The sequence below is a fragment of the Eretmochelys imbricata genome, chromosome 10 (genome assembly GCF_965152235.1).
Source record: "Eretmochelys imbricata isolate rEreImb1 chromosome 10, rEreImb1.hap1, whole genome shotgun sequence".
NCBI classification, from domain to species: domain Eukaryota; kingdom Metazoa; phylum Chordata; order Testudines; family Cheloniidae; genus Eretmochelys; species Eretmochelys imbricata.
The window spans coordinates 76,042,245-76,066,910 of NC_135581.1; the positions used below are offsets into that span (position 1 = coordinate 76,042,245).

The 24,666-nt window shown below is 42.1% G+C and overlaps 1 protein-coding gene across 3 annotated transcripts in view; it reads right to left on the reverse strand.

Moving 5' to 3' along the window:
- The window catches only part of IGF1R (insulin like growth factor 1 receptor), a 298,422-nt gene that overhangs the window by 240,493 nt on the left and 33,263 nt on the right, over positions 1–24,666 (reverse strand). For all 3 annotated transcript variants that reach the window (XM_077829229.1, XM_077829228.1, XM_077829227.1), the window contains exon 2: positions 21,127–21,672. In XM_077829229.1, coding sequence (XP_077685355.1) covers positions 21,127–21,672 — 546 coding nt within the window. The remainder of the gene's footprint in view (positions 1–21,126; positions 21,673–24,666) is intronic.

Consider the following 24,666-nt stretch of genomic DNA (forward strand, 5'->3'; position numbering starts at 1 on the left):
GCAGGAAGAGCAAAAGGGGAAAGAGCGGAGGACTCACGGCTGCTTATTCCAGCCCATAGGAAGCAGCAGAAGTGCTTACTGCCTGACCCACAGGTTGGGGCAGAGAATCTATGGTCATGCGGTCCACAAACAAAGCTTAATTAATTATTCATGGTGATGGAGTGAGCAGCTCAGAACAGGAAAATTTGTGAAGACTGCTCCACACTGGATCATGATCTCTTAATGCTTCCAAGGTAGACCAACAACATTCAGACACGGGTTAAAGGACTTGTATCACATTCCAGCAGGAAGTCAACATTGGTTCCAATGGGAGCTCAATGAGGCCAAACTTAGTAGTTAACTAGCCATTTTTAAAAACAGTCAGCTACAATAATTGAAGACTCCTGCCTTGCAGCTTTAAACTGGTATACTAGGACCAGTCCAACTCGCACTGAAGCAAGATCAGGTTTAAGTACTGTGACAGGGTCGGACCAGATGGCTACAGGAGAGTAATAGAAGGCAGATAGATTAGCCCCAGGCTAAGTAGGTCCCTTTTCTCTGGGTAAGGTAACAGGGAAGGTTCCAGAACAATCAGGAACCTTCTGGAAACAATTAAGACAGGCTGATTAGAACGCCTGCAGCCAATCAAGAAGCTTCTAGAATCAATTAAGGCAGGCTAATCAGGGCACCTGGGTTTTAAAAAGGAGCTCACTTCAGTTTGTGGTGTGCATGTGAGGAGCTGGGAGCAAGAGGCACTAGGAGCTGAGAGTGAGAACGCGGACTGTTGGAGGACTGAGGTGTACAAGCATCATCAGACACCAGGAGAAAGATCCTATGGAGGATAAAGAAGGTGTTGGGAGGAGGCCACTGGGAAGTAGCCCAGGGAGTTGTAGCTGTCGCACAGCTGTTCCAGGAGGCACTCTAGACAGCTGCATTCCACAGGGCCCTGGGCTGGAACCCGGAGTAGAGAGCGGGCCCGGGTTCCCCCCAAATCCTGGTCGGACACAGGAGTCGTCGACCTGGACTGTGAATTCAGAAAAACGGCCAAGCTGAGGGCTGCCGTGAAGCTCCAAGGAGAGCAAGACCTACCAAGGCAGAGCAGGAACTTTGTCACAGTACCTGGATTCACTGAAGAGGGCATCAGTAGCTCCACTCTAATAGGTGAAGTTGGAGTTACTCCTATAAATCATAAAGCCCTATTTTGGGTGGGCAGCCCTAAGATTTAATCATGTGGAAGCTGGGTATATGAAGAGTTGTGTCATGTGCATATTTTGGCCCCCTTCAAAATAAATTTTAAAGCAAAAAAAAAAAAAACTGATTTACACACAAATTTGGTTCAAGTTTGTTTATTTTTTCATCTTTGTTTTTGCAATATCACCCAGTGTTTGCACTTGAAGGTGACTGAAGAAAACATTCTGGCCTCGGTTTTAAAAAGTAAGTAGCGCTTTGGGCATCTAACTCTAGATTTTCAGAGGGCCGGTGCTCAGAACTTTTTAAAAAATCAGGAGCCTTTATGGTATCTCAAAGATAGTCATCTAGAAAACACGAGTCACTGAAAATCCAGGCCTTTGTCTTTTTTCTTTTTTCTTTTCTTTTTTTTTTTTTAATCACCACCTGCATTCAGGAAGATCTGAGCCTACAGCCTATGGCAAATTCATACCTCATTGTCATCATGCAGTAAGCCATCAGTGTCATAACATAAGGATCCTACTGTGATGTCAGATAAAAATGACCAAATGGCTTCAAGGGAAGCAATGCTATTATGGCAACAGGATGAGGAAAACCACTGCAAGTCAAGGTTAATGGCACAAGAGGTTTCAAAAACAAGTAGTGGTGCAATTAATCTTCACTTAATTCAACTTCGGCATCTAAGCATTACGTCAGGCAGTTCCCAAAGACATTGAGCAATGTTATAAAGTACTTCAGATAAACTGTTTATTTTGCCACTGCTGGCCTAGTGTGTGGCTGGAAACCATTTTACAACGCATTTGTAAAGGAACACCCTGCGTGCATAGTATCACCAACGTTACTCTGTGTTATGGGGTCAGATACTGTCTATTGTACCTAGAAACTGTAGTGTGACATGAACAACAACTGCTTTGGAGGCTTAAATTCAATCAACTAAACAATAACATGACGAGTTATGTCTCAGTTGGAACTTTATTTGAAGTAGGGTGAGGTTGTTTGTGTACCATTCTAGTTCAACTGGCTATCAAACATTTTACTGCTTGAAGCATCCTCCATTACGGTAGGGACTGGGCGCGTGCATGCACACAGAAGCATAAAGACACATATTTAATATAGCAGCAGAGACTCATTTCAGGGTAGTTTCTCCAATTGTCATTTTGGTCAGCTCCTGTCACTAGCTGAAGCATCAAGCAAAAGCCAGACATACAAACTAACTGTGCATCATCATCATCATCATTTCCACCTTCGGGCCAAAACTCTAAATAAAAACACGGAAGTATGCCGGAATGACCTATTTAAAAATGATCCAACCCTTCAGGAGTGAAGCATTCTGAACTATTCCTCACCCAGCCTGGATGAGTCCAAAAGCTCTGAACACACAGCAGTTGCAAATAAACCAAATGGCTGAATGATGTACATGTTCTACAATGCATGTTATAAAACAGAACATCTGCTCCAGTGACTCATGCATATTTTCTATAGGATTGCTAATTCTTTTGCATGTTATATTAAAAATAGTGAAAAAAACATGTCAGTACAGACCTTCCGAAGGAAATGGACGCAGAACACAAACTTTGGAAATGCCTGTGTCTTTGCCACAGGCAAGCCCCTCCAACGTATCTAAAAGCCACCTTAAACAGATGCTTCCCCCATACAACTAAAAGCAACTTGTCCCAGGAGTCACAGAGAGAAGACAGTGTCAGACAAACAGGTTTGCAGATATTACAAGTCAAATCTGTAGTCTTAAAGGAACAGATAAATCAGTGGCATTCAGAATGGCTTGCTAAACTACAGTGCATAGTCCTTGTCTAAGTGGTTCACTACTTGCTTCTGGGATGCCCCACTAACAGTCACATCTGCAGAGGAAGAAACCAAAAAAGACACCTTATGAATATTAACATCATATTTACCACATACTATATATAGCATTTTACACTGTGCAACACTGAAGCAAGCAAGCACTACCATCCCGTCAACATAATTAAACCGTCCCCAACACACGGCGGTAGCTATGTTGGATGGAAAGAGTCTCCCGCAGACACAGAAGTGCGGGTGTGGACAGCGCTGTCGGTGTACCAGTGGGGTGCTTTTTTCACATCCCTGAGCGACACATTTTACCAATTAAAAAGTGCTAGTGTAGACATCACTTAAACCACCCATTCTCAACCCTGGGGGACCACAAGCAGGTTTCAGGCGCTCCGCCAACCAGGGCCAATGTTGGACTCGCTGAGGCCCAGGGCAGAAAGCTGATGCACCGCTGTGCAAGGCTGAAGCCCAAGGCCCTGAACCATGCCACCTGGGGCTGAAGCCGAAGCCTGAGCAACTTAGCTTTGTGCGGCCCCTGTGGCATGGAGCACCAGGCAACTGCCCTGCTTGCTACGCCCTAACGCCGGCCCTGGCTTTTATATTCAGGAAAAACTGTGGTGTCCCTGATGTTCCAGATGCAACTAGTCAGAAGATCGCACCTCCTATCCTACACACCTGGCCACAGTGACCCACACACTTGTGAGTTCCACTCTAGAGCACTGCAATTCATTATATCTAGAAATAAAGCCACACTGCCCCGAAAGACCTCCAGCTGCTGACACAAGGCAGCGGGTCACCAGGAGATGCTCTGCACTCTGTGCTGGCTCCCCACAGTATACAGAGTACAGTTCAAGGTCTCTGACCTGATATTTAACCCCTCCATAGTACTAGCCCCAAGAGATCCATGACCCATGGTAACCTCCCATGAAAGCTACATTCCACCAGAACAATGAAGTTGTCAGCCATCAGGGAAAGCTCTAAGGTGCAGGATATACAGCCTTTACGGGAGCCTGGACAATGAAACTAACCTTCACAAGAGCTAAGAATGACCAAAGACCTCATCACTTTCCCAATTAAATGCAAAACACATTTCTTCACCTACCGGATACAACCATTCACTTACACAAGCCAAACAAAAGCCCTGTACACTTAAGTTATTTCTTCTGCAGGCTGGGGAGCAGGAGAGAAAGAGAGATGGTTATTATTTCTATATTTAAATACTTGGGAGGTACTGCGATACTGCACTACCTGGGAAGATAGATAATTCTGTAGGTGCTACAGTACAATGAGATCCTGAGCTCCATCTGGCACAAGCAGACACATTCAAAATAGCAAAACAGAGGAGCTCAAAGGGAGCAATTATAAAAACAGCTTCCTACGTGTTAATTGTTTCCTGTGAGCCAGGTTTGTGAGTGCAGACAGCAATGTGGGGTGCTGCTGTATGCCAACCCAGGGCCTGGCAGACATTCATAGCAAAGATTTTTTTTTAAACCTTTGGAGCCTCACAGTGGGTGGGGTACAGTTATTCCCACAGTTTATTTCTGCCTCAAGCAAAACTGGTGCCATTCTGACTGCTCCCTCACAAAGAGTGGTGTCCACTGCAGGTTTGCCAAAGCATCCATTTTAACAAGGGCCCCAATCCTGCTGACTTCACTCTCACAAAGCTGCTGCTGAAAGGATTTGCTTCGGACAGCTCCAGAGCCTCTGCCACTGCTCATGAGTTTGCCAAACAGAAGCAGACAGCGTGAAAGAGACGAGGCTCATGTCACTCTCAACATTAGGACTGTGTCAAGGAGCAGGGATGTGGGCTATACATTTATCAGATGCCTGTTCGGCAGAGGCCAACGTGAAAGATGGAGCTCCTAAAAAGTATTCAGAGCCAGCATCTTGTAGAAATCCAAGCTCCCTCCTCCTCCTCCCAGTAGCTAGAGGAATATAAGGAAAGCACAAGGAGCTGCCCCAGACATGCTGGAAGAAAACCCCCTCCATTTTGCTTCAGTCTTTAACAAGTGTCTCCCACGTTTTCCAAACCCTGCTTAAGGCTTCTATGTTTAAACTGGCATAGCACACATGGTTTCTAGCATCGCTGGGAACTTAGAAGAATAAATGAGGAGGATGACACTACAAAATGGCAGTGGCTACCATCCAGGCCCTTACTCGTGATGTATTCTGAATGCAGGCGGGCAGTAGCACACAGGTCAGGCTGACTAATCCATTAGCATAGCATCCGAAGCCAACATTTTTGATGCTCCAATAAACTGTTTACTGAACTACACTTCCAGTAAACAAATAACTTCTCTTGAAAAATTTGCACAAAGTCCCACACCACTTATGGTAACTAGTAAGTCAAGGGTTCTCTCACCATGTTTTTCCCTAGGCCAGTTTCAGTTGTAAATATATTCAGTAGGTAGATTTGAAACACACACACACACGAGCGTGAAATACACAGATACTGAACCCAAGATGTCAGATCTGTCCAAGTGACACCTTACCAGAAGCCCAAAGCTCATAACACAATGAAGCAGGCTGAAACTGCTCTTTAATACTGAGCCACACCATATGCAGACTACTGTTCCCATCATGCAATGCTCCATACAGATTCAGGTAACCTTGCACTCTAATGAAAATAGAGAACTATATCCTGAGACCTGTAGTCTCCACAAACTTCACTGGCCCTGCAAGTAGCATCTCTGTGCCAAACATTTTCACTGCATTTCCCAGCCTGCTGAGAATACCTATTTGTTAAGGCATAGGAGGGAGGGAGGGGGAAATCCTAGCCCTGAAAAAAAAAGATTTAAGAGACCAATTTTCTACTGGGATGATCACCAGTTTCAAAAAGCACTATGTTAAAGCAAACCTGGGAACCCTTTATGAATACCAGCAGGGTCCACATGAACCAACAAGTTAGTGCTCGTTAGCAATCACACCCTGGTAGAGTGCATTACCCCACCATGTAGACAAGCTCTCAGGGTAACAACTGGCATTATGTGTTCACTTGCCTGTAGATTCTGCTTCTGCCACCCGATCCTTCTCCAGCTCTTAAAAGAGCTGGATGATCTTCTCCACATACAGACTTGTCTATGTGCCTTTACCCTGATTTGGATAAATGAACTCCAGGAATCGAAGGGAGCCCACTCCCTCTCTGTCCTCTGTGATGCTATCAAAGGCATCACTTGAAGCTATATGTGGTGAACAAAGTCCAGGTGGACACCTGTCCACGGGAAACTTGTCACAGATCTGCAAGCTCATTTCACACAGTGCACAGAAGAGACACCCAGACAGTAACAACTTTCAGTGCCTAACAGCCAGACTCTGAGATGACAACCCCTGAATTCCTGTCAAATCCTACAATACACTTTAGAGAGTCCTACAAACCAGAATTTCAGACAGCACTGCATATTTTTGGCTTCAAGTCACAACTCCTCCATTCTGTGAGTTAACAGGTGAAGCAGAGAGCTTGTAACTAACCACTTTCAATCCCTCCAAGGGGAAAGCTATCCCGAAATAAAGGATACCACCAGCACCACCTCCGACGACAGAGTAACTCCTCAGTAATCAATACACAGTGTGTATGAGATAGGAGAGTAGCATGAAGACAGATTTTTGAAGGGGGGGAGGGGGAGGACCATTGAACAGCTGGCTTTATTTTGAAAAAAGCTATTAGATTTTCTTTTTAACCCTACAAATCAAACCATCTTTGGAGCATTTTCAAGTTACTTAAATCTTTCAGCTTACTGCACATCTCAGGAACGTGGCTATGGTAGATTTTTGGAGCACTTCAGAAATGAGTCGGATGAACTCTCAAGTCTTGCGCACATCAACACACACCTGGGAACGAGAAAGCTATCAGAGACAAGTCTTCAGATTGACATGCTGACAGCCTTTAAGTGATATGAAAAAAGCAAGGGGAAAAAAAATTTTTAAACTTTGTGACTGCCACAAAAAATTTCAAACCACGGGAGAAGGAACTGATTTTTCTTCTTTTTTTTTGGTACCTCAACACCCTCTCACCACACCCATATCCTGACCTATTTGAACTATACTTAAAAGCTCAATCTGAGTGCTCAGTGATACATAACTTCCATTTTAGTGAAACAATCCATCTGCTCCATGTGACTCAGAGCCTGCTTTAAGAATGCAATACTGTTTAGGCCAACGGTTGCACCGCACAAAGTGTTTTGTTCACATGCATTCCTTTGGGATGACAGAGCCTATCCACGGGGCCCGTAACGGTTGGGGCCTGTGGTTTTTTTTCCCCCCTCATCCGCTCAATGCTGCAGTGACTAAGCTGACAAAAATTCCTAGCCAATTATAAACCCACTTAAAGAGACAGGCAATCCCCCTGCAAACTTCTCCTGCCATCCTATACAAGAAGTTTCTATACACGGAAAAACATCTCTCAAGATCTGCACTTATATAAAAGGGATTTTCTGCACACTCAACACTTCAACGTGCTTATTAAGCTCCATCATTTCCCCAAACCACAACCTTTAGTCATTTTAAAGTTTATATCTGGTCACCCAACTGGTGGGAGGTGGGGAGAACAGGCAGTTTCTCATCTCAGTTACACCCATGAAAAACTGGAGTAAGTCCCAAGTGGAATGGAAATTAGAGGAATCTTGGAGACTGACAGAGTGCAATAGCTATAGCAGCACTTAATAAGAAGGGAAACATCTAAGTCTGCCCTTGAAAGAGTGGGTGAACTGTATATTCTGCACTAAGAAAAAACCAGAAAGGTCATTTCGCTTGGAACTCAAGATGAAGATTTGCTCAGATTTGTGAGAAGAGGACAATGGCAGCTGAGCCACCTGAAAGCGTGGGCTGAACTTTAAGTGGAGACAAAGCAAACGACTAAGAAGTCTCCTGAATCACAAACAGATTTTTACAAAGGCTCAAAGACCCGTACTACTCCAAATTTTAAAAAACACAAATCTCTTGGTTAAGAATCAGAAAGCCATGTTCCTGGATGCACCATAATTACTTTGTCAAGGGCTATACAAACCTAGTTAATCATTAGTCAAGGGGAGGCAGAATGAAGCTTTGGGGGCGGTAACTGTAAATTCACTCTGCCCAATAAAAAGAAAAAGAAGAAATAGGAAAGAAGACCATGCAGCCACCTCACATGCTTATAACCTCAAAGTGGGCAAACTATTTGCTGATTAATTTTTAGAGCTCCTTTGATAAAACTTGTAAATCTTTTCCAACACCAAAAACTAAAAGGGGAGTGGGAAAAATATTTTACTATTGCGCTGGGCTCTGGATTTGCTTCAGTACAACATGCAACCCAACAACCTGTGTTAATGGACTATTATCAGACCATCTATCCATTACAAGTTAATTCTTGGAGCCCTACAAAGACTTAACAAGAAGGATGTGTCACTATTAGATGGAAGGCTAAAACAAAGGTTGTTTCATCACTGAACAACAACAAAAACCATTGCTCACTACATGAAAAAAGTTAATGAAAGTGCACAAGGCCAAGGACAACTCATACCTAAATAACTGTACGTGGGGGGAAGTGAAACAAAGAAGGAAGGAAAGTAATTGCAGTTATTCAAGTCCCAGAAACCTCACATTCTATCCAGGGCTTAATTTATCAAAGTTGGCTTTTTTTTTTTTTTTTAATTTGAGGTCACAAATGTTTAAGAGAATCACAGAAAATTCTCGGTAGGAGCTGCGCCTGTGCTGTCCCTGCGACATTTGCAAAACACAGCTTTCCTCTGGTTTTATACTTGACATTTCCCTGACATTTTCCCTGTAAACCCCCTTGGCCATTCCTCATTCCCAGTTCTTTTGCAAATTTACCATAAAATTAAAAAGACTTACACTGTAGGTTGCTAGCTTTCTAGAGCAATCGTCAATTCTATTATCAAACACTTGTCTGATATGTTTCCGATGAAGTAAGCAGTAGCTCATGAAGGCTTATGCTCTAATAAATGTTAGTCTCTAAGGTGCCACAAGTCCTCCTTTTGTCGGATATGTGTCAGTGAAGCCTGAAGTCCACGTTATGCAGATTAAATATCTATATGACTTGAAGATCAGATATTCAGCTAATTCCACAGATTTAACATTGCACTAAGCTACACAAGAGGTAAGAAACCTCTCCAAACACTTGACGTATCCTCCCCAAGCTCTTCTAGCATGAAAGCAAGCTCTCGAGAACAAGAACTCGACAAGTACCACAAGTAAAACCAAGCATTAAATTTTTGGAAAATAACCAATGCTAGTCAGTCTCACGTTATCAAGTAGATTTCTGAAGCACCAATCTCTTAAATCTCTTTGGAAACATTTTGGCAGTGTTGTAAAGCTTAAAAATATTTAATTTATGTATTAAACTTGGAAAGACAGATTGGCAGCATTTCTAATTATTTATGTGGTGTCGTTTTTTGTTTGTTTGTTTTATTCACTCCTCAATAATCCTTTTATATTATCTGGTGCAAACACAGACATGGACTTTGTTGCCCTTTCATCAGCAAATGTCAGCGGCAGATGTACTAGGAATTAAAATATGTACAATTGCAAAACTGGGGATGAAAACCTGCCACAAAAACATCTGCAGTTTTCAATTATATTTTTATGGTAGCTTTTTGGAGAGGGGAGGTGGTTTGGTGTGGTGTGGGAGATGCTCAGAGAAAATTTGTGTTCCAGTGGCAATAAATAAATATAATAAAATAAAAATTTCCTGAGGAAAAGGCCTGAAATAATGAAGCACAGACATAATATTGATCTGGAGGATCCTGCTGTGTAACGACTAGCCCACTGGGACCAGGCTTCTATCACAGTGTGTTCTTTTTCACTGCATGTACAACCTGCTTTCACGTAAAGCAAGGAAAATCCCATTTACACTTTCTAGCCAGAGCATGTTTGTTGCAAGGTAAATTAACTGTAGAGCTGTCAATCCCATTTCTTCCTAATCAGAACTGTAATTTCTATATCTCTCCAGATGCCAGAGTCTACACCTCTACCACTGGGAACAAACAGGCAAATACATTTAGCATTAATGTTTATAATTTGCACTACGCGACTTTCACTCGAACCAGGGTTTATGTATTATTATTGTACATGTACTGTGTATTGTATTAATCTATTCTTTAAAAAAAAAAGGTGGGGGGAGGGGGTAGAGATCTGGTTTTAAAAGAGGCTACCAAAAGGCATAAACACAGAGACTAACCGTAAGAAATTTTGAGTTCCATTCCCAGCTCTTTCACTCACTTGCCTATGTGGCCTTGCAGAAGTGACTTAACCTCTTTGTGCCGCAGTATATCTAACCATAAGATGAGGATAAACAAACACTTACCTCTTGGGGAGGGACAGGGAGACTCAATCTGCCTATATAGTGCATCCTTTGGAGATTTTTGATTTTAAAAGGAACAGAATAAACTAAATTTCTTAGATGGGGTTGATTCATTTCTTAACTCTGGTTTCTTCACTTTACAGTTTTCTCTTTTATGCCAACAAAAGGGCCAAAGATCCAAATAAAAAACGCATTTCTACTAAATTGTATACCTTTGTCGCACACTAACCTCCCCTGAAAAGCACTATTTATTATCCCACAGACTAGAAATTTCATCGCATGAAACTCCAACAAAATAACAGTCTTCTCTAAAACACTGCAATTATCCCTGTGCCAAAACAAACTCACAAGCCAAGAAGGATCTTGCACTGCCCACCGCTCACTAGGATACAAACAACATTTTTGGGAAGTTACAATACTCTTATCAGGTTATGGCATCTTGTTACAGCACAACAAAAAATAGTAAATATAAGTTGGTTTAATTTTACCTATTTTCTCAGATGACAAATCACCACTACAGTAATTAACGACAGACTGTTCTGAACGGTTCTGCAGTCATTCCCACCTACTAATTAAATATGCTCTCACAGCCTTATAATAAAAATTCTGGGAAACCTTTGGCTAATGAGCATGCTTTTCAGGAGGGGAGGGAAAGTCATGAAGAAAATTCATTCAGAATAATTTAAACAACAACAAATGCTAACGAAATGCCTAAAGACACAGCTCCTTTCGGTTCAGATTTTGCAAGTTTTCCCCTATTTACTCGAAAAGTGACCCTGTTGCAGGGACACACCAACTGGGCCTTCTTGCAATTGGTTTTCTACCATCCAGCTCATTCATTTAATAAGAGGACATATCTATGAGAAAGTCAGCATCCTAATCAAGAGAGTCCAGGTCCTCTGTAAAGGGTGGTTATTTTCAGGTTCAGAAAACAATCTTAATACGGCAGGATTGAACCTACATGTGCTAGATTCACAAATTACTTCAAATTGGATTTTCTTGTTAAAAACCAAGCTTTTTAAAACATGTTTTGCTGTTGCTGACATGGCTTGTTTCCACTGCATTCAGGGTCCCTAAAAAGCAAAAAACTTGAAAGAAAACATATGCAGTTGCCATTTATAATAAATCCAAATGATCTGATTCAGCATCTCCAGCTCCAAACAAGTCCTTCCCTCTCTGCTCATGGCTGCATAGTTCAAACATTCAATATTTCTAGAGGGCAAAGAACATGCACTGAATATTCCTCGGAGAGCGGGAAGGCAGAAATGAGAGAGACACAGGAGATCCAGAGTAGCAGCCATGTTAGTCTGTATTCACAAAAAGAAAAGGAGTACTTGTGGCTCTAAGGTGCCAAAAGTACTCCTTTTCTTTTTACAGGAGATCCAGGCACCTGGTTCACTCCACCCACCCTGCTGAATCCACAGAGCTGGTATCAACCGGTGATGTGTGCCCCTGAACTCTAGGAAGCTATGCTGAACGACACCAGCAGACTAGCAGGCCCTTCAAGAGTGTTTAAATCTTTTGGGCTCTGTGCAAACAGGAGCAGATTCCAACCATTTTCAAAAATGCATCATGTTATTTTCTTTGTACGTTCAGTGATTTTAATAGAAGTGATCTCCAGGCCACTTCCCCCTCCCCCCACCAACACAGTTAGGCTGATACAAAAAGCTCCATTTTCATTAAAAATATTTTGTCCTCAGCAGCCATCTGCTTAACTATCAGCTTCATAGGCCTCAACTGTTGCGACCTTCACTTTCAACAGCATTCACTCTCACACACTGGGGCAAGAAGTTTTCCATGTTTGTCTTGTGCAGTGTTGTAGATACACTGATATGCCTACATAAACACATTTTTTCATCTCAAGTCAGTCTTCACACCCAACTATATTACCACATGTAAAGAAATGTGGAGACAGCATACGTCCAAGCGAAGTCAGTAGATCTGCACTTGCTTATGCCAATGGCAAAGTTAGCTTCAGGGTCTCACTTACCGTGCAAACTTCAACAGACGCGCTGCAATGTTATCTGCAGAAGCAGGGCTCCTTTTTTGTTTTATAATCGGAAACAGTACATCCCTCTCACTTACCTACCATAATTTACTCTCTTACAAGGTCTTCCATAGCAATCTAGACACTCAGCTTTCATGTCTTCCCATTCCGCCTAGACAGCACATGGGATGGTTTTCAGCTAAGCCATTTCCCTTTAAGGACAGGTTAAAGGCTCGCCAACTGATGATAAAGAAAGCGCGGGTTGTTTGTGACAGCTAGACCCGAAGTTCCCCAACCGGGTCTAAGGTTGAGTTGTTGAGTCTTAACAATGGAGAACTCCAAATATTTGAGGGCTAAATTCTGCCCATGGTGGCACGGGCACAACTCCCACTGGTTTCAATGGGAATTCCACATACTTATCAGAGGGCAGGATCTAGCCAGAAGGTGTCTCCATATAAGGAGTTCTGCAAACCACATGGAAGGATCATGTATTCACTACATAACCTTGTGACGGAAGGGCACATCATTCGCCACCTCCCTTAAAGAGCTTCTGCCATTGCAAGCTGAGACATACAATGCCTAAACTGGTCTCTAATGATTTTTGGCACTTCCTTCCCATTGCATGGGAAAACTTCCCTGCTTGATTTTTTTTATAGCCCCAACAGAAAATATCTCAAATGTACTAGTTGAGTTTCTTCAGCAAACCACACACTGGGAGGAGACAGTGACTGAGGCGCACTAACCTTCCAAGTAGCTTTAAGAGTTGCATATTTTCAGTTTATGGAAATACATAAAGGTCAAGCAGTTGAGACCATGAACCTCCATGTTGACTCCTCACCTAAAGGAGCATAAAGCCAAAGCATAAGGATTATTTGACAGATCTTAAACTGGAGTGCCTTGAGATTGAGAGTTGAGAGAGAACTGGTTAATTCGCAATGCTGGATTCCTGGGCTAGTATGCAGCTATCAAGATTATTCAGGAGAACTGGAGTTTTGCAATTCATGATTCTCCAAGATTCAGTATTTTTTGGGCTTAACAGCAGACTAGAATGGCCACCTGATAAAACTTCCATACACTTAAGGGGCAAGTCATACTGCTGGTCATGTCTGCAGACTATCTGCATTGAGCAGTTATTCACTGTGTTCGAGTCCACAGAGTTTTGGTCATTTCTGCTGTAATAACAAGGGCCTTGGTGACAAGATGCGTGGCTGCTCCCAATGTACGTCATCTCACACGGTTGTAAAATGCCCATATATTAGCCTGGATACTTCAGAAGATGAAACCTGCCAGAGGGCATAAACGGAAATGAGCAAACAGAATGAAGTCCAGGAATGAAGCCTTGCATATCGCTAGTACCAGTGCTATGTTGCTGCTTCTCTTCTAGAAAGATGGTCTTGTGCTTAAAGGCACAAGACTGAGTTGGGAGAAAAGAGATCCTGCAAGGTTTCTGTGTGAGCTAGGGGACGTCACGAACACCCAGAGTCTCCGTTCTCAGTGTAAAACTGGACTGACACTGAACCTACTTCTCAGGGGAGCCATGAGGCTAAATTAATTAACGCTCATAAAGCACATTGAGATCCGTCAATGGAAAGACACTGTAAAAGTGAAATGTATGATCACAAGAGGTCTGCTAGAAAGCTATCAGCTGCTGTTTCACCTGGAAACAAAATGTTCAGATAGCTGAAAGAAGGCAGGAAGACTCCATCCGTCCTTCCATGGCGTCTCCACTGTGAAGGGTAAGGTGAAAAAAGTACGGTTTTCTACTGAAATCTCTCTTCCCCCAGGGACAAAGTATTGCATGCTTTATTGTTCTTCTGAGCCATGGAAGAAACAGCCACCTGATTCTCTAAGTTGATAAGATACAGAAGCTCTCTGGTGCAGTTTACCAGGGCCAGCCATTCTCTCACTGAACTGTTTAATGAAGCAAGTGTAGCAGGAAGTTTCTGTACCACTTGGATGTGTCTCAAATTAAGCAAGATCTGTTGCATTAGAAAAGCAATGTCTCCTGACAATGCTTGCTTTCCCGAGATCCTGTCTACAGCAGAGGTTAGTGGCAGGAGCCAAGCTCTGGATCCCTTGAGGCCTTTTAACACCTTATCCACCTTGACAGCCGGTGACAAAATGCCATGAGGTGGCAAGGGGTGAGGAATCATGAGTCATTTCAAATGGTGTTACAAAGGCAAGCTTTGTCCTGGCTGATTCATATGTCAATCCCATACACTCACTGCTGTCTACAGTGATCATGCAAAGAAGGGGGAAAAAAAATCTTCAGAACAAAGAACGTGCTCATAAGACATTGCCCCAAGTGCTTTTACCTCTGCACTTTGGAAGAAGTAATCAGGTGAGAAGGATGCCAAGAGCCTCCATATCCTCACCTAGATATCTTCTGCTTCAATTAGTTTCCTCCTAAAACCCCAATGCTAAAGCCCTCTAGACACAAAAAATGCTGTCTTTGAGAGGCCCAGGACTCACCATCATGGGGGTTTTCCCTGCTGGAGACAGAATATAAACCTTTTCACCCAGGGCATTCAGGACAACTGTCCATCTGCAGTTCTGGGCCGAGGAAGAAGTCACCTGAAATTCCAGTCCATGGGTTGCGTCTGCTAGATTCAATGATATATAACCAACATCTGGACTAGTACAAATGAGAAACATTGGTTTGCTTTGAACAAAACAGAATGACTTTAACTGATCTGAGCGCTGGAAAGTTTAACAATGCTTAACCTGCGTTCAGTGTTGGACAAATCATAAATGAACGTGGCGCTCCCTTGAAAATGTCACCATTGCGTTTACATGATGCTATCCTTTACCATCTCCTGTAAATTTGCCGTTGTTTAACCCATCCCTCACAACAGCTGCTGGCAACAATCCAAACACTTCTATTCAGAAAGGCAACACCACTGTCTGTGATTCTGCTGCCAGGAGACGTGCATGCAGCATGCTAGCACCCTTCATCTCAGACCACAACTAAGTGTACAGAGAGACAAGACTAAGCCCAACGCTGCACAGTGTGAGAGCTGTAAAGGGAAGGAGCTAGGGAATTAAAAGTAGGAGTGTGCACTAGATAGACCAGCCAGGGGCTACAGAACTGACAAAGAAGTCACAGAAACTTTGCACTGAAGCTTTTAAAAAGTTGGACATTTTCTGCAGCTTACAGATCATCAAAATGTCAGTGTTACTCTGCCTCTTTAAAACACAGAACTGCTACCCGGTCTCCCTCCTCCCTCCACCATTGTTCCCATGCAAGTTATATCAAAGGAAGCAAAGGCCTGTTCCTTTGTTTGTGGCAAGAAAGAAGAGGAAACAGAAACTGACTTCTGCTCAATGACAAAATTAAACAGAAGCCAGCCTGCTGAAAGAACTAAACGTTCCCACACCACATTTACCCATTGATTTGATATCCTTTAATGGAAGCTCTAAATAAGGACAGAGGTACTTAATACATGCTCCCTACTATACAGCTAGAACCAACATAAAAGAGTAAGCAATTAAATGAATGTAAGACTATGTACAGCATTTCCATAGTTCAATTTAGCATTATTATGGTATGCAATGGGAATGTCAATGTTTGTCATCTTCATCCTACAAAAAATTACATAAAAAGAAGAATACGAACTCACCAGAAAAATATTGTAGCCCTCCTGCCTTTATTTGGAGAAAAAATGCAGGTTAAAGACCCAGGTTTTTAAACGGTATTTAGGTGTTCTCTAGGCAGCACTGGAAGGTTAAGTAACACGGGAGCCTGAGTCTCATTTTTACAGGGAACTTAGGCACTTCAGAGCTCACTTTTCAAAAATGAGTATCAAGCCCCTAAGTCACTTAGGCCTTGCAGTGCTGAGCGGAGAAACACCTGAATAGCTTTAAAAACCTGGGCCCTAGCTTCTTGTCTTTTTTACATCCTTTCTCTCCAGATTAGGAGTTCATTGCCAGTGTGCTCAAACAATCAAGTAGGATAAACAGGAAGCTCCCTTTTAAACAATCGAACATGTATACTTCCTTTGTTTTTCCTTCAGAAAGGACAGTGGTTCTCTTCTAGATGGACAGCTGGCAAATTTAGAGTCCTCTTTCTTGCAACCCCTGACATGTTACAATTAACAAAAACAACATGTTCCAAGTTTCTGGCTCTTTATTAATTAGAACTTTGGTTCACATACTTAGCTGTGGCATTTCCTTTTCTGCTCTCCACCCTAGCATCACTTCTCCCATTTCCACATGAGGACCTGAGCTTCAACAATTATTCTTACGATTCCTTTCTACTACCTCTTCACTGATTTGATCTCCTTGAGCCTTATGGTGATATTGTGACAATGTAAATATGGCACCATCTTTTTCAACAGATCTACCTCCGACGTGGATTCAGAGTCAGAACTTCTAACTTCAAGAAAATAAACACCAGCCTTTCGTACTCTGTTTCATCCTCTGGTTTGCACTTAGAAGCTAACACAGGCAAAAGGGAGTGAAATTAAAGAGATGGAGAGGGTCTCACTGAACTGAGTGACTAGGTGACAAAATGGCAGATGAAATTCAGTATTGGTAAGTGCAAAATAATGCACATTGGAAAAAACAATCCCAACTGTACATACAAAATGATGGGTTCTAATTTAGCTGCTCCCACTCATGAAAGATCTTGGAGCCACTGTGGATAGCTCCCTGAAAACATCCGCTCAATGTGCAGTGCCAGACAAAGAGCTAACAATGTTAGGAACCATTAGGAAAGGAATAGATAAAAATGAAAATATAATGTCACTATATAAATCCATGGTACATCCACACCTTGAATACTGCATGCAGGTCTGGTCACCCCATCTCAAAATATATAGCACTAGAATATGTACAGAGAAGGGCAACAAAAATTATCAGGTGGATGGAACAGCTTCCATGTGAGGAGAGATTAGAGACTGGGACTGTTCAACTAAGAAAAGAGATGACTAAGGGGGTGGGGTATGACAGAGGTCTATAAAATCATGCATGGGTGTGGAAAAGTGAATAAGGCACTATTATTTACCCCTTCACATAACACAAGAACTAGGGTCACCCAATGAAATCAACAGGCAGCTTGTTTAAAACAAACCAAAGGAAGGACTTCTTCACCCAAGGCACGATCAAGCTGTGGAACTTGTTGCCATGGGATGCTGTGAATGTCAAAAGCATACCGGGGTTCAAAAAATACATTTAATTTCCTGGAGGACAGGTCCATCAATGGCTATTAGCCAAGATGGTCAGGGATGAAACCACATGCTCCAAGTGTCCCTAAACCTCCGTCTGCCAGAAGCTGGGACTGGATAAGAGGGCACGGATCACTTGAAATTGCCCTGTTTTGTTCATTCCCTCTGAAGCATCTGGCACCAGCCACCACTGGAAAACATGATACCGGGCTAGATGGAGCATTGGTCTGACCCCGTATGGCCATTCTTACGTTCTTTTGAACGAGGTTTAAAACAAAACAAAAAATAAAACAAAACCACATTCCAAAGCCAGGAAAGGCAATGAGGTTGCACAGGAATCACCAAGGATATAATCTAAAGACAATTAAGTGGTTTCACTGAAGACGTAATTTGGCCATACAGAACCATTATTATTGGTGGTAATACATAAGAAGGAACAAACCAAGCCTGACTCCCTGATTCAGACTGAATTATGCAGACCTAACAGCTGGGGATTTTTATTTTATTTATTTAAATTAAACTAACTATTTTCTACAAAAAATACTGAGAGAAACAGAGCCCTACAATGCTATTTGTAAAGGGTTTTTATTTTTGAGCGGTGCGGGGAGTAGAACTGCACGGCAAGATGTCTAAATTCTCATCTGAGTGGAACTGTCAAGATATTCAAAATACTGAGGGATTCAGCTTCCCCAGTGGAGGTCCCAGCTTCAATGCTCTATAGGTTTTTCCAACTCTCTTTTGTACAGAAACTTCTCTCACATTCTGATATTGACCATCACTACTTTAACTCAAGCCAAGATTGCAGGTAAAATTTGGGGACTTCTCCTCCCAGTGATTATTGCCTGTAATTAAGTCCTACCGATAGGCTCAGCTCACAGCCTTCTGAAGTTTACAGGATAAACTCAAAAAGCCTACAGTACAATTGTGGTGATTTGAGTAAACTATGAGCTTGTTTGCCCTATTTGTAAAAGTGCAAAGAGACCGAGTTCTGCCGTTTGTTTTTGTCTATACCTGCTATCAGAAGAGATAAACGGTGCCATAGCAGATAAGAACAAGACTGCAAACAGACACACAAGTACAACTTCATTGCAAGCCAGCATATCAATTCTCTCATTGACTATTTAAAACTTCCGACTATATTACAAACACTGACTTATTAACAGAAAAAAATTCCTTAACATATATTAACTACACTTAGTAGAAGATCATGGAGGGTGGGAGGGAAAGGAGACAAAAACATAATACCAAAAGAGATTCCAGTCTGTAGCCTGAGTCCTGCAAACACTTACAGATGTGTATAATTTTACTCACATGAACAATCCCATTGAACTCACAACGGGACTCCTCATGCAAGTCAAGTTAAGCATACGTCTAAGGCACGGATGGGCAACTTTTGGCACACAGCCCGCCAGTGTAAGCCCCCTGGTGGGCTGGGCCGGTTTGTTTACCTGTCATGTCCGCAGGTTCGGCCAATCGCGGCCAGTGGGAGCGGCGATCAGCCGAACCTGCAGACACAGAAGGCAAACAAACCGGCCTGGCCCGCCAGGGGGCTTACCCTGGCGGGCCATGGGCCAAAGGTTGCCGATCCCTGGTCTAAGGGTACACTGCAGATGGAAGCAAGCCTGGGCAGACAGACTTGTGCTACCAAGGGCTTGTAAGATAAGCACAAAAAGAATAGCTGTGTGGACACTGGGGCACTGGTGGAGTCTGGGCTAGCCACTCGAGCTCAAGCCTACCCTGCCCCATGGGTCCAAGCTCAGTGGGCTAGCCCACGCCTCCACTGGTGCTGCAACGAACAGCCATTTTTAACACAGTAGCACAAGCCCACCCAACACAAGTCTCTCTATCAAGGTTGGGAGGCTCACTACCAGCTTCAGTATAGACATACACCATGTGTTTGCAGGATAGCATCTTTGTTAACCTCCCCTCTAACGGCCCCACACAGAGTCCTTGTGGGCTTCAAGTAGGTTAAAATGGAACTTCTCTTTGTCTACTATTATGTACAGCTGTAAAACTGACCAACTGGACCCCAACGTTCCAGGAACTCAGAATCTTTCATCTTTTCACTGCCAGTGGAATGCATTCCACGCACAGCATTCCACTTGCAAGGATAACCGGGTCCCAAGACTGCTGAAAAAAATGTCTCCAGTTAGTCCATTTTACCATTATGCCATGGGGAGAAGTGTGAAAAGGGGTGGGGGCTGGGGGGCAGAAGCTTCCACAGACATTCAAAAGGATGGTGGATTGTAGTTCCTTTAACAACCGGGATTTAAAATACAACCTGAAGTGACCTCCTGTTGCTGTGGTCCATTGACCAGCAATAACCACACAGCTCTGTTTCACGACAGATTCGTCTTTCCTTGTGAGTACTGAGAATATTTCTCATACACCTGACTTCTGCATGACTAATTTTTAAATCATAAATTATGTACATAACTGATAATTACATAAAAATGAGAGCGCAACCTATGAAATAAATAGGCAGCTGGTTTAAAACAAACCAAAGAAAGGACTTCTTCACACAATGTACATTCAACCTTCGGAATTCGGCATGCTGTAGGATGGAAACTCCCTTATTGGCTGTTACTGAAGATTTTAGTAAGTACAACTAGCCACCAGTCAATGTCACTATTGTGATGCTGCAAGTATGGAAACAGAAATCATGATACTATGGACTACTCCTGGCTCATCTAGAAGTGGTTCTGTCAATACAGAGCTACAGGGAAATAGATGCAATTTATTTTTCCCCTTCCCAGAGGAGTTAGCTAAGGTGAGGTTTTGTTTGAAATGTTTGTCTAGTTATACATTACAGACCAAACATCTTTAAAGATAATTATACTAATTATTAATAGTACCGTACCAGCCATCTTTGATAATGACTGTACCCCTCAATAACAATAAAAAAATAAATCAGGAGGAATTCTCTCTCTTTAAAAAGTAGCTTTTTAAAAATAAGGGCTTATGAAGGTTAAGGTTATTTTAAAAATAAGGGCTTATGAAAACCCTAAGGTTTTCCAACATTCCTATCAAGTGGATTTTACCAACAGGAATAGGTGTCTCAAATTATTTAAAGTAGAGAAAATTTCAGACAGTTATGTAAAGTCTTAATAAAGACTTTCAGTGGTGAAACTTCTTTATACAGGACCCTGGAGGCCATCAAAATGCAAACTCTGATGGAAAGCTTAGGGCCCTGTCCAAAGCCCACTGAAAGCAATGGGGTGCTTTGGTCCTGAGCACAAGTACTCCCCACAGCCATCATCTGCAAACTGAACATTATAAGATATGAACATTCAGACAGATCTGTTACAGAACAGTTCTCATTAAGCAGTGTTTGAGGAATGCACTTCCACTCAGAAACCCAGCAACACTACTGACTGAACTAGTTATCCTGCCGAAGCCAGCTGCTGCAAAGAAGCTATTCTTGCCTCCAGTTTTATTGAACCACTTATCACCCTTGAATCACAATTTCTTTCAAATGTGAAAAATTAAATATTCACTATAGAAACAGCTAAAGAGTTGGCCATGGGGTTACATGAAATACTACTGATTGGAGAAGACACTAACTTCAGTGGTACCCAGCAGTACTAAAACAAAGCTTATATGAAAAGGCCGAATTAAGCCACTTTAATAAATTTAGCTATTTGTTTTAGGAAGAGGCACACACACAAAAAGTTGCATTTGAATTTGGCAATCTATTCAACTCTTACTTTTCTGGCAGTGGTTGGTGGTCCAGCAGCGGTAGTTGTACTCATTGTTAATGGAGGTCTTCTCACACAATGGCTTCTCTTCCATCGTCCCTGGACACAAGTCCCCACACTCCTTTGGAGGTTTATTCCCAACTATGTAGTTGTTGGACACTGCATCTAGGATCAGAGACCAGTCTACTGTGGAGAGGTAACACAGGTCAGAGTTTTTTTCAATCCGGATGGCCCCTCGGGTGATGTTCCTCAGATTGTAAAGCCCAATTTCTTTGAGATTAGTCATCTCAAAGATAACGAGGGCATAGTTGTAGAAGAGGTTCCTCCCGCGAATGACCGTGAGGTTGGGAAAGAGATCACTGAGGCTCTCTAAGCCTGCCACACGGAACAGCAGCAAGTAGTCGGTGATAACTGTGAGCTTTGGGAAGCGGAAGCTGCGGTAGTCCTCTGCCTTGGAGATCAACAGAATCTGGAGGAAACCCTCAATTACCGTGCAGTTCTCTAAGCGCTTCAGCTCATGGATATCATTGCGAATGTCGACATTTGGCCCACAAACTGAAAACACAAGAGGAAAAAAAAACAAATCCTTAATCAACTTAAAACAAGTTTTTAAACTTTAAAACAAAATTAAGACAAATTAAATTGAAACAGCTCTGACTGAACATTTGGTCTGCCATAAAATTTTAACTCCACAATTAAACTGTAATTTTTAAAGAATAAGCACATAATTTGGGCCTATTATTGAATATACCACTTTCATTTTATCTCATTTAACTGATCAGGGTTAATATTACATGCAAAAGAAGAGCGCTAGAAGCACACATGTTCTGCAGTGGGTACAAAACTGATGCTTTCTTACGGCTGCTGCAAGCAAGCCTGGATTTTACCATGGAATAAAAACAGAATGCACAGTGCTTCAATTAATTCAACAAAACAGGTCATAACTTTTAGAGGTGATCTTTTAAGTGGTGATAGGCTGAGATTTCAGTCACATGATTCCCAGCGAGTTTAATGAGAGGACTACACCTAAAAAAAAAATATATATATATAAAAATCTTTAACCCTTAGGTTACTAAATTAAAGCTGAGAAGAAACTAAAGCACTGGAGAACACAGTAATTTGGCTTCAACCCTCTAAATCCCCAAACCACTCAACACCAAAACCTAATCTACTTTCCCAGATTCTCACGCCAACTTGGCCCCCACACCAGAACATAAAAGATCAGCAACATTACAACTACACAGAATGCTACTCAGCACTTCCTGTTCTGCAAGCATTAGGAAAAGAAAGTGTTCTGACTTCTTTCTAATTCATAGAGTTCCTGTTCGCATGCACTCCAGTGAACCAAGTTTCACTAATTCTGGCACAAACCCACAGTGGAGTTCCTGAAGCCCTAAGAAAAACAGGATAAACAACAGACTTATTTACAAGAATACTTATTTGAGTCATAATGAGGAATTTCCCTTGAAAACATTAGATTGAACCCAATGTATTCTCATGAAGTCAGCTGTCAATAGGACATGAAAATACAGTATATGGGGAAACAGCTTCATAACCAACTTAAGTTGTCTGACATTTCACATCTGGAGAGAAAATGCACACAAAAGGAAAAAGAAGCTTGACAGAAAAAGCCCTCTATTATGTCAATGCCAATGCCACAATAATCACTCAAAATAGACTGGAACATACTTTTTTGAAAGATTGTATTAATAAATACAAGAATTACCTACATAAGCAGTTCTCTATAAATATAAAACAAAGATGCATGGTCTTCTCTAGGGAACAAGAAACCACCTAAAAACCACAAAGCGCAAGGATAAGAGCTCAAGAGTCAGTTGTTCTTGAACTCGCTGACAACACTGATCTTTGAGGTATTTGGTGGAAGAAATGAAATGGAAAAAGGATGCCCTAATATGGACAATACAAATCAGGCATTGTGAGCTAAAGGAAGAAAAATGACAGTTTGTTTAAAGCAAGCTTACCCGTGGATCTAGTTGGATGGGGAGACTGTGTGTCTTGTTTTATGCATATTGAACTTAATTACTTTACCACCAACTTTCTCTGAGAAGATTGTGTGGTCTAAACACAAGCACAGGAGCCAGTAACTCAAATTCGAATCATAGAATCATAGAATATCAGGATTGGAAGGGACCTCAGGAGGTCATCTAGTCCAACCCCCTGCTCAAAGCAGGACCAATCCCCAATTAAATCATCCCAGCCAGGGCTTTGTCAAGCCTGACCTTAAAAACTTCTAAGGAAGGACATTCTACCACCTCCCTAGGTAACGCATTCCAGTGTTTCACCACCCTCCTAGTGAAAAAGTTTTTCCTAATATCCAACCTAAATACCAACTGTCCAGAGCTTCACAAATTGCTTTAGCAACAGAAAGCAGTCTTGTTGTCTCAAAACACCTAGCTAAGACTATTACCGCAAGTTAAAGGATCTGAAACATGAACATGCTTAAACCATAGCAGCCTTAATATCCAACAAGAACTTAAAGGTAGTTAACATCCCAAGGGATCAGCTGGAGTTAGTGTACGCATTATAGACAAAGAGGAAAAATATAAACTTTACTCTTTGGGGAGTACAGGAAGATAGCAGGAGAGGATAGTCTGGTCAGAAACTGATGTTTCATGGGCAAATCATCATCTGCTATCACTTTTGTACTACCCAGACACACAAACTGCAAAATTGCAAACTGAAGGCTGCAATGATTTTGAGGTGAATTACCACATTGGAGGCATACATAAGCAAGAAAACTTGTTCCATGAGCCTGTAAAAAAAAAAAAAAAAAAAAAATCTAGGATACCAGTGATAGACACTTGGACTTTTGGAGAACCAGCACGAGAAAGGCACCTTCTATCTTACTACACGCTACTGTCTGACTAAAGCATAACTACGGGTCCTGCCAAGACCGAGTGCCATGGTATTAGCTGACGGAAGGAAACGGTGGGGAAGAGGAGGAGCAAAGGTTGATGAAGCTGGCATCACCCACATTCAGAAGCCAGACTACAAGAGTTAAAGAAATCCAATCCCTAAAACCTGTGATAAAAGCTGTAAAGGGTGGGGAGAAATCTGTCAGAGGAATTCTAGGATGTCTGAATGTGCAAATGAATCAAGGTTTCTAGCACTGTATGTCGTTCAGGATTTGGATGAGCAGACAGACTGGCACCTACAATTGCCAGCTTAGAAAGGTCTCTCCAGGCAAACATTAAAATCATGTGAAATGGAACAACTAGAGCAATTAGAGCGATAGAGAAAGACTTGGCTTTGGGTCTGACCCTGAATTTCATTCTTAGAAACCAAAATTCCCCAGTATTGGGGGCAAGGGAGATGAACTCAATTAAGTGTTCAATTCTCTGTTCCTTCACAATCCTGATATACTGATTTTTAATCATACATCTCAATGATTAGGCTTTCATACTTACTGGTCATTCTTCTACAACTCTCTCCACCACCACCACCTATCCCTCCGCTCCATTTTCAATCTAGTCCCTTTTTTCCCTTTCACTGCGATTCAGTCTCTGAGATCTGCTCTTCATTCATTGT